This window comes from Morone saxatilis, unplaced genomic scaffold (assembly GCF_004916995.1).
Source record: "Morone saxatilis isolate NCDOM2014 unplaced genomic scaffold, NCSU_SB_2.0 Contig21, whole genome shotgun sequence".
Taxonomy (NCBI): Eukaryota; Metazoa; Chordata; class Actinopteri; family Moronidae; genus Morone; species Morone saxatilis.
This window is the reverse complement of record NW_023339774.1, coordinates 18,303,265-18,313,945: the sequence shown is the minus strand read 5'-3', so window position 1 is coordinate 18,313,945 and position 10,681 is coordinate 18,303,265. Positions and strand designations below refer to the sequence as shown.

The following is a 10,681-nucleotide window of genomic DNA, read 5'->3' as shown; positions in this document are numbered from 1 at the left end:
GGTGCCTCAAATGTATCCACTAGCTGTCCATATAGATTTATAGCAGAGGTCATAATTATGTTAACAGTGGACTGCAGACAAAGGTCACCAGTTGGGGCTCAGAGTTTTGAATAAAAGCTTGTGCAACGGACAGAAATGCAGATAGCAGTCTGCATTTCTCTCCCTCCGATGTTCTCCTTTTTATGAAGCTACATGACATTTTGAAGCTGCCCTGATTCTTGTTGCATCAGAGTTTCTTAACTCTGCACCTTCAGTGCGCACCCCTGTGCCAAGTGGAAGCTTGTGGCCATTGTGCTGTAAGTGTAAAATCTAGGGTGTTGTCCAAGGTATGCATGATTACTTCAGGTCTTATCAGAGGGAGAAAGGCAAAGGCAGAAAGGGAAAGTGGTGTGGGTTAGTGTTAAACCCTCTGGGGGTATTCAATGAAACATCTGCCATGGGTGGTGACCTTTTTGAACCCCCCCAGTCAACCCCTCCCACCACCACGTTCCCTCTGCATTCATCCGCATGTTCAAAACGATTCTTCTCATCAGTTCAAAGGCTACAACGAGCGGTAGTGAGCGAGCACCGATATTTATAAAAGGCTTTACGGACAACCCTGCAGGGACACCCCCCGCCAACCCCCCACCAACCTTTTTTTTTTTTTTTGCGTGTGCGCGCGCAGGAGCAGCTGTCATTGGGTGCCCGCGCGCTGCATATAGCGAGACTATCCTGTTTGAAGATTATGCTGCAGCTCCTGGCCATCTTGTATCAGACAGGATGAGACGTTGAAAAAAAAAAACCCCCACGAGTGATAGGAGTCCACTCATTCCTTCAGCATACGGTCGTTGACGGGCGACTACTACAAAGGCTTTAAAAAAAAAAAATTTAAAAATATCACATCTGCTGCTGAAAACACCTCATACGAGTTGTGGATTATTCCGAGGACATCGTACTGAAACCATGAGCTGGGGGTCAGAGCTATGGGTGAGTCTCGGTGCACTTGTATCGTGTGCTGTCGTTATTATTTTATTCTTTCACGGAGCCTTTGTGGACATAACGGTTCTCACATTAGATAAACGTGCGTGTGACAAGACGCGGCATGGCTCCGCGTTTCCCGTTAAAACGACGTTTCGTGTGCGCTGCTTTGCGGCCGTTCAGCCTCTGTGACGCTAGTTAACGCAATTTGTAGCGCTAATCACTGAAGCTTATCTTTGTTGCGCTAACATGTCGCCTCAGTATCAGAGTAACGTGAATGCGTGTTAGCCAGTCGGCAAGGAGGCTATTGGTGATGATAGGGGGGCCAGCTAGCCATCCATTTTACTTTACATTCTGAGCGTTTTGAACCACGCTTTGCACACACACACACACACCCCCTCGCAGTGTTGCGTGAGGCTGCGTGTTCAGGTGGCAGTGGCACTTTTCTGTTTCGTAACGTTTTCATAAACGTGTAACAACAAGCAGGTGAATCTGGGTGCATTTCACACGCTGTAATGTCACGTTCAGGAGAGGAAGGAGTTTATCTGCATACAAAATGGTACTGAAGCACTGCTGTTTGATCACAAGCAGGGCTCAAGAGTGCCTGGGTCACTCATTGAGACGGTTACTAACTGCATACACATCCTGCTAAATCGCATGAGGCACACATTTTGTACACTTTTTTTTATTAGCACCCTAAATCCGGGGTGACATAAACTATTTGCATCTACAAACGGAAACGTCTAGCAGGTTCTTCTTGGGTTTGACCACAACTTGCATTTCATTTGACCGAGTAACCAGACCCTCTACAGTTTTATCCTCCACATTTGTCACAGAATCGGGGGTGGGTATGTGCAGGAGAGGGGGGGTAGGATGACCTAATATCCTAATAATGTTTGATTGGGTTCATCACTCCTTGTGAACAACAACAAAAGACAAAGTAGAAGCCCAGTGAGCTTACTACTACAGATTCCTGTGCAATGATTTAATCCCACTTAAATTCACTTTTAAGAAGTGAATCTGGTAGTAGCCCTTATCAAGCCAACTACTGTATCTGTGGTATTTCCCCATATTCAGACTCACAGATGTCCACAGATTTAGGGCAGTGTGCTGTTTACTACAGAATGGGAATAATAAAGATTACAGGATCGTGTCAAACTATTTTTATGAGTTGATAATAAGCAGTCGTGGCAGGAGGAATTCCTGTTGTCTGGGTTTTGTTTCAGTGGCTCGTGTTGTTATTTTGCTGTGGAAATGATCCACTGGAACTACAGTCATTCTGCTGTCTGTGTGCTGGCCTGTTGTTACAGGATTGGCTGCCTGTTTAGCATGAATGTGGAATGTTTTCAGTACACGCGTGCTTGTGTGTGTGCAGAGATGCACGAGTGTGTGTGTATGCTTGCAAGTTACTACATTGAGTTTCCATTTGAACCCGCGAGAAGGGTCACATTTTGTTGTCTTAAACTCATGTTGCATCCCATATGACAACAATAACCTTTTTTTTTTACACGGGTTGTTAAATTTAATGCTTTTTTTTGGTGCTAATTCTGCACCTGATCACAATACTTGCAGTGTGGAGCACTTTTTTTTTTCTCTCTGATAAAACTGCAGTTTTAGCAAGGTCAGTATTATGTTCTCGCCTACCAAGCAGCAAAGGGGCCTGGAGATAGTTAAATCAGGGATGTGTTTTCCTTTCTAAGAAGAAAAGGAAGGGGGGCACTCCTCTGAATTCTCCAGTAATTTACCTGGCCCAAAGTTCACAGACAAAAAGTGCGTTTTCCCAGTGATGTCAGTGAGTTTCTGCTTTACTACTGCGACGCTTGACCGAGAAACGCTGCTGCCCAGGTAGTCAAGCAAAGCGAACACAGCCTGAAGGTACTCTACAAGCTTTCATGAGTACCTTAAGTCTGGAAAACATTTGAACCTTTTTTAAACAAGAGTCTGAGCTTTTGCAGAGAATAACATATTACAACCAGATGCTTGCTTTTTTTTTTCCTTCCCCTTAGCGGGCTGAATGGAATCCAGACACTTGTTCCTTTAATCTTAGTCCCTCCAATGGGGCAGGAGACAGAGCACCACTCTACAGGTGGCTGCTGCCACTGGAGAATGCACGCGGCTGATTTTCTTGTTGTCCCAAACCAGATCAAACAGCGAAACATACGGTAACACAGGCGCTGTTGCTAAGGCAGCACCTACACTTTTATGTAGAGCAAAGGCAGGATGTTGTGTGCTTTGGCTTCTTGTTTTTCATCTGTGTCATATTCAAATGTGTCGTTGAATGACGAGCTATTAATGAATCAGTGGTAATCCTAATCCTAAATTACCTGCCATATCTGATTAGTCAAAGTAAAATTAAAGTGATTACCAGCTATTCTGGAGTCCTGTAATGTTACTTTTTGATCCAGTACTTTGGACATCAAATGGATTCTTTTGGGTGTTTTTAGTCCCTGTCTTTTAGTTTATTTAGCATAAAACAAACTGATGGTGCAACACGACAGACGAAGGATGAGGCACCGCACGCACCACACGTCTTATCATGTTCATCCTGTTGTCCCTCGCCGCGAACAGGAAAGCGAGTGACACTTCAGGAAATGAAGTCACAGTCGATTTCTCAACCTCACGAACAGAACAAGTACCGAATCAAGTTATAGTGATCACGCTGTTTACTTGATTTGAAATTGTGTCGAGCAGTTCATGGCTGTTGTCTTAGGCTTCGTGAGTCACCGCAGTCAGTCGATGGACTCTAGACTGAAATGTGGAATGCCTTTGGTGCAACATCATAGCACTGATTATAGTCTTCACCATCCACTTCAAGACAGACTCTGGGAATGTTTGCTGCAATGAAAACTAGGACCATCACTGGCCTGTCCCTGTAACAGTATCAACAGGGAGCCAGCCCATCGACCTGCAGGGTTTTAAACCTCACATACTGAATGTGCTGAAAGATGGTAAAGTGTGGGTCAGATCTTTAGGAAATAGCCGTTTCCTTTTTGTGCAAGCAGAGGATGACGTAAATGGATCAGTACGCATGCACTGCAACCCTTCCAAAAGAGGCAAAACGTGTGCAAACGCAGCCAAGGGAGAAGGAAGTCAAATGTGGTGAAACATGTGACTTTTTCTTAGCGGAACAGGAGGTCAGAAAAAAAAAAGACAGAAATCTTAAGTGACTATTTTCTAACTAAATGTAGAAGCATGACACTGTAAATAACCGTTCTAAATCAAGTTCGCCGTGTTCGTCGAGAGTTCGAAGAAAGGGCGACCGCAGCGTCTTCGTGTTTCCTCTTGGGGGCTCGGGTGTTAAAGCTGGTACTTAAGGTAGCAGAGGTGCCACTAACCAGGCCAAATGCATGTCGTCTAGGCGGATCAAACACACCAGTGGTTGTACCACACACGAAACACTCGGAGAGACTACATATCAGCTCATTGTGTGGTAGCTCACAATGAAAAAAGAAGTCGAATCGTGTCCGCTGCCTCGACTTGTGAAAAGCTGTACCTTTCCACTATGACACACCTAGAACGTTTCACTTCTCTCCTGTGGTCGATTTGGGAACTGGATGTGAAGCACTTTTCTCACAGGAGTTCACTATCTCCATAGTCCGTACATGTAGTATAAATATCTTTTCCCGTCACGACTTACTGATGAGGCAACATGGACAAGGCTGAAACTCTACTCAAAGAGCAGCAGCTTAAGGTGAGTTGACCTGCACAGGGCTCATCGTCATTGCGTTTAGACTAGATGGCAAATTGGCCCCGTGGGTGGTCCCCTGACTGAATGCTGGTTCGCCACTTACACTGTTCAGATGGCGCGTGGCTTTGATTGTTCAGTCGAGGTGTGAATATCTGTAGCTGTCCTGCTAGAGGGGACCGCTCGGGACGGAAAAGCCTTTTTAATTGTAGGCCTGTCTGTTGGCCACCGCGCCCAGTTTAATTGAGACAGGACAGCGGTACTGTCTGGAGGGGTTCACTCGTTCTCCCTCTTGTTGTCAAGTGGTGCTCCAGACTTTGCCAGGGGGGGCAGGGGTAGGTTCGATCACAACCTCACGCTCTTGTTTTTGTGGATTTCGGTCATGCAGTCAGAGCAGTGAGATGGCAGGGCTGGTCTCCTGCTGTTGTTACTTTGAGATGTCCTCAGTGTTTTCTGCTGTCCGACTCCCCCAGGGTCCGGCCTCACCCCCCGCTGTTCACTTGACATTCGAGACACTTCCAGGCTCGACACTTGAGCTCGTTTGTTTCCTTCTGTCAGTGTGCTGGAGTCGGGGGGGGGGAATCAGAGACTGAAACCTTGACTGAAAATCCTGGCAACCCCCCCCCCCCCCCATTAAATCTTACACTCATTGCCACCCACCTGCTGACTCAGTGATAGCAGCTCGAGCCCATTTTCTCCTCACCTCTTTCTTTGAACCCCCATGACGGTAAAGTAGTGATGAATGGATCTACGTCTGATCTGTAGGCCCCGGAGTGCACCCCGGGGAGTGAGAAGCAGAAAGAAAGGAGGCCGAGGGGGGGGGGCATTCACACAGAGTAGGTTCACATTGACATATGTCAGACATGCAGATGAGTAACAATAAACGGGCATTTCTATTTTGTTTGATCCTTTGTGTATAAAGACAACACATCTATCATATAATGGGAATGTTAGACTTCCTCTACCTTTCATTTAGGCTGCTTTGACAGTTTGGTATGTACCTGTTTGTTTTCAGATGTGGGCATTATCTGCTTTTTCTCCTCTGTAACATTAGAGTAAATGGAATATCTTTAGGTTTCTGACTGCCGCTGTGTGTGTTTTGTGTTGACCACAGGCATTGTCCTTCTGCTTCCTCAGATCTGAACAGCTGAGGTCTAAGCTATTTTGTCATCTTGTTCATGAAAAAGGTGACTCAATCCTCCCCACCCCAAACTACTGCAGCCTCTAATCTTTAGTCACCATCTCTTCTGTTATTCGTATAGCCAGCCTCTAATCACTGCTGTGACATATTATCACATCACATTCCATGTTCTCCTAACTACTGCTATATTGTACTACATACTGTAAGTGGCATTTGTCCTGTGGCTGTGGCAGCATTGAGTTTCCCTCAACACAGTGACACTAGCACAGAGGTTGCCTGCCCTGTTAGCTGGTTTACGACTATGCAAGGCGAAGGATGGCGAACAAAGGGCTACAACCTTTTTATCTCTGCAACATCTCCATTGAAGTCACAAATGCTTTCAGGCCTGAGTGTTCCTCATTTAAGGCCAAACTGTGGTAGTGGCAGCAGGGATAACACGCACAGAAACACAGAAGTATCCACTGTCCACCTACACAAAAGAACCTCATAACCTTTATTCATACAATGTACAAATTGGCAGTAAGAAATATGTCCTGGTTTGAAATGAGTACATATTTACTTGTACAAAACAACTAATAAACAATAGACATTACAGTGTGTTAAAGGATACGCTAAAATATATTTTGGGCCAGAATGCAAATCGAATTTTTCATTTTTCTTTCATTCCTGCGAGTGTCCCCCCTGGAGTGTTTTCTCAGTCTGTGTTTATGAGCCCCGGAAAGCAAATAGATGTGACAGCGCAGATGTTTGCTGCAGCTCGCTAGCACACACATCAACTGCATGTGTGCGCGCTGAACTGCTAAAGATGCTACTCTGCGTTTTATTGGCTCTTGTTATCTCAGCTCTCCTAGTCGTGGTCTGTTATTGTGCTTCCTGAAGTCTGTGGATTCTCTGATTTTTAAGGGATACCAGATGTGGTCAGCAGACACGGTACCATGGAAGTCTTTTTAGTGTTTTAACTTTATGGCTGCTTAATGTTAAACGATTCAAAGCCGTAATGGCTCACGCAGCCATGCAGTTACCACACAATTGGTCTCCCACTGCTGGAGATGGGTTCAGCTTTCACTCCAGCCCACTCTTGGCTTTCTTTACATTTCCTCATTTGCTCTGTTTTTCTTTTCTCCTCTCTGCTTTCATCACCCTGACTCACTGGCTTTCCCCTCTCCTGTAGCTGCCTTTTGTGAGGCTGATGTTAATGGATACGTACTTGTGTGTTACTTCAAAATAAAGCTGGTTTGCGATGCAGGAGGCTTCCTGGCGAGGTATTACATCATTGTGGTCTGTCACTGGTCTCCAATCTGCAGGGTCCTGTATCAGAACCTGTTTGTTTTAGCTGGAATCTCTTAATTTAGGATTTATTCATAATGGGGGTGCAGGTGGGGCATGTGGACGTTTATTAATAGTAAATGCGGTAAATGACATTTGAAATGATATCCATCACTTCCTCTAGCATGGTCTGAGCAGGGTATCTACCTCGAAATCTTAATACGTTTCCATGTCTTCCTGAGTAGGTGTTACAGCTCAAACACACGGATACATCGGAGTCTTTATGAGATGAAGATTGCCACGTTTACTCATATCTGCAGATGATACATGTCAGGGTGGAGTGCTTCAGAGAACGCCTGAATACTGTTAGTGATGCCAACCACAAAGAGGACCACCTGGAGATTTCAGCTCATTTTGATGATACAGTGTAAGTCCTATGAGGCCTTTATCCCCCACCCCCCCCCACACACACACACAAAAAAAAGAAAGGATTGTAAATCAGCATAAAACCTTTTGTTGTTTGCAAGAGAGAATAAAGCTACAGTCTCAAAGTCCTTGTGGGCTGTTAGCAGGTTAAAGTGTTGACTTCTCGTACGGTAGAATACAAACAGCAGACTGTGTGTGTGGTGTAAGAGGAGGAGATGTAGTCGGAGGTCTGCCATCTCTAGAGCCTCTCAGGCATTCATTTGTGGTAACGTGTTTTCTTCTCCTACAAAATCATTTCGTTTGAGGAAATCCACGCCATCCGCCACATCGGCTGTATGTTTATCCGTGTGAACATCAGCAGACCATTCCAGTGAAATATAATGCTTTGGTTTAAAATAGCAACCCCGCTCTCGGCTCTACCAGCCATACTTGCCCGCATGACTTTTATCCTGTCTTGTGTTATTCTGCAAGTTAAGGTGAAGTGTGTAACATTTAGGTGGACCTATAGGCAAAAATGGAATGATAACACAAACGAGCGTGCCCTGGAGAGAGTGAGGAAAGAGCCGCTGCAAGAAGAGAAGCCTTATACGACGCCGACAGAAAAAGGCCCACAGATCTATTTATGAAACTGAAACTGTAAGAAAGACTGACAGTCGGGTGTAAATGTAAAACACATCAAATACAAATATGCTTAATGCAGTCTCTCATTTGCCACCATCATGTTTGCCAGCAGACTTAATTACACCGTATGCTGGTGCTGTTTGTAGCTTCTTTTCACCCCTCCAAGTTCCACGACATCTACAGTATCATTAAATTCAAAGACTGACACCTATTGGCAAGGAAGTACAGTAATCATGAAGGTATCATTTTGACCCCCTTCAAGAGAACATGTAGTTATGTCAAATTCATGGTCTTCGCGGGACATGTCATGGCAACACATAGTGCCTAAGCAAAGAGACGCATTCACCTGAACGTATGGCATGTATACGATTAGTAGACAGCAGAGCAGGGTGTCATTTACAGTGAAGCTGAAGTCTTAACTGACCGCTTTGCCTCTTAACTGTGTTACGTTTACCTGTTGGACAACGTGGAGTAGCCTGGCCTATTTTCTGGCCAAAATACGTCTAGAGCGGGAGGTTTTACAGCTGAAAGATAACAACAACCCCAGTGAGCCGACATTAGCATGGATTTGAAAACAAACTAATTGCAGCCCACTTTTAAGTGTACAAACACTCGCGCTCAGTCAATGCCAGCGTATTGATATTGATTATTTTCTCCATTAATGCCCTACTTGCTCCAGCTGTATAATGTTAACAAAGTCATGGGCTAAGAGATGGCCTATCTCAGACAAATCTGGATTGCTTCCAACTCTGTTTGCTGGAGGAATCAGGGATTTAATTCAGCTGAAGCTTGCTATGTCGTAGCAGTATATAAAGTGTCATTATGGTTCTCTCATGTTAGGCATATTCTAAAGTTCAAAGTTTTCCTTAATTCTAGAGAATGTGTTATGTAAGAGTTAAAGAGCTTTGCCCCCCAAAAAGAACAAAAACAGCTCAACAAGAACAATGGCTAATGTGTCTTTGCTGGCCTAACAGGAATAATCCCCCCAACGACGACATCCCATTGGGTGGTTAGGGTAGTTAGAAGGGAGGTGTAGTAATCAGATTAATGACGTCATTTAATCAAGTTGTGCTGGTTACAGCTTTTCTGTTGTTCCCTCTCATTATACCTGTGTTCTGCCTGCATTCTGCGTGTTTCCATCAATATGTTCTTGGATTAGTCGTTACCAGGATATACGATGTGTCTGGATTTCATCTTTGCATTTCTATACGCAGGATCTTAAATCTGTTCTACTTGACCAAGACTCGTTCTCTGTGTTTTACTCCTCCGAGATGGATTAACTCCCGTCGGGGGCTCCTTATTTCTACTCTGTTGTTGCCTGAAAACCGTTGACCATGTTGCGTAGAAAAAGCGAGTTTTTCGTTTTCCTGAAACCAGAAAAAGAAGAGCCAAAGGAGGAGCCCCCGCCGTGTCCTTATGAAGAGTATCTGCAGGTGCTACTGCAGATGAAGATTACAAGCGCTGTAAGTGAGCAGAAATCATTCTCGCTGTTCTTTCCCTTCAAACATACAGTAGCATCAGTCGAGCAAGAGCAACAAAAGCTGCATGTGGCGGTCCCAGAATGCCTGTGGTGTACCATTGTACAATATGACAATAAAAAGAGCTTCCGCTTCGTAAGAACTCATTAGACACATGTTGAACTTTTACAGGCTGCTGCAGTTAAAGTTTCTTTTTGATATCCAAGAATGAGTTGACCACCCTTCCAGTTAGCATGACTCAGAACCGAGTGGCAGCAGTTTCCTGTTGCTTAACCGTCGCAACAAGGGTGGGTATTTCTTATCCAGGGAACCGACGACTCCTACGTAACACTGTTCACCACTGCTCAGCGACATGGACCCGAGGTGGAGTGATTAAACAGCAACTGGGGTCAGGCACAGAGAAGAAATGGTTTATGGGTGCAGGAGCATGATACACGTGTGCATACGCCAACACACATTCTTAAATTTCAGACTGGCAGGGGCGTCGTTTCTATAAATATCTACATGGCATGCAAACAAGAGCTCTGACACATAAGGTCACCCACTGCGCCAAACAGCTGTTCATATTTTGCAGAAAGTTGGCGCGCGTCTGTACATTTGTGTATTTTCCGGTGGATGTGTGTCGGTTTTCTTTTGTTTTGCCGTTCTTTTAGGGAAATGTTTTGCATAGATGTCGCCTAACATCAGCCAGTCGATGACTACACCTAATTCATAATAGTGATAGTGAAAGTCTCTCTGCAAATGTCAGTTACATTATGAGTGATGGTCTGTATCCGGCAAAACGATAGTGATACAGTGTAATCCAAGTATGAGTTTACAAAAGTAAAAAACTTCAAAATCCTATCCTAGCAAGATAGATCGAGGCCTGCTTGCTGTATCGGCTCATTTAGACACCAGTGTCTGAGCCTGCCACATGAAGAAATCATTTGTTTGCATTCATGTGTTAAATCCTCATTTAGGGTGGGTGGGGAGGGGGGGTGCGACAACCCCTTCTCAACCTTTAATAACCCAAATGGAAATAGCTGAGGGAAGCTATTCAGTGGTCAAGCACATGATCATCATCACTCTTTGTTTATGTGTGTGCACAAGCATGTGTGTGTGTGTGTG

General features: G+C 44.7%; 1 protein-coding gene across 4 annotated transcripts in view; it reads left to right on the top strand.

Annotated features, from left to right (window-relative positions):
- Positions 1-678: 678 nt before the first annotated feature.
- LOC118332564 (formin-binding protein 1) overlaps positions 679-10,681 on the top strand; it is a gene marked incomplete in the record, with an annotated part of 53,593 nt that continues 43,590 nt past the window's right edge. For 2 of the 4 annotated variants that reach the window (XM_035667917.1, XM_035667918.1), the window contains 1 exon segment: positions 679-966. In XM_035667917.1, the coding sequence (XP_035523810.1) occupies positions 943-966 (24 nt within the window). 4 annotated transcript variants of the gene reach the window in all.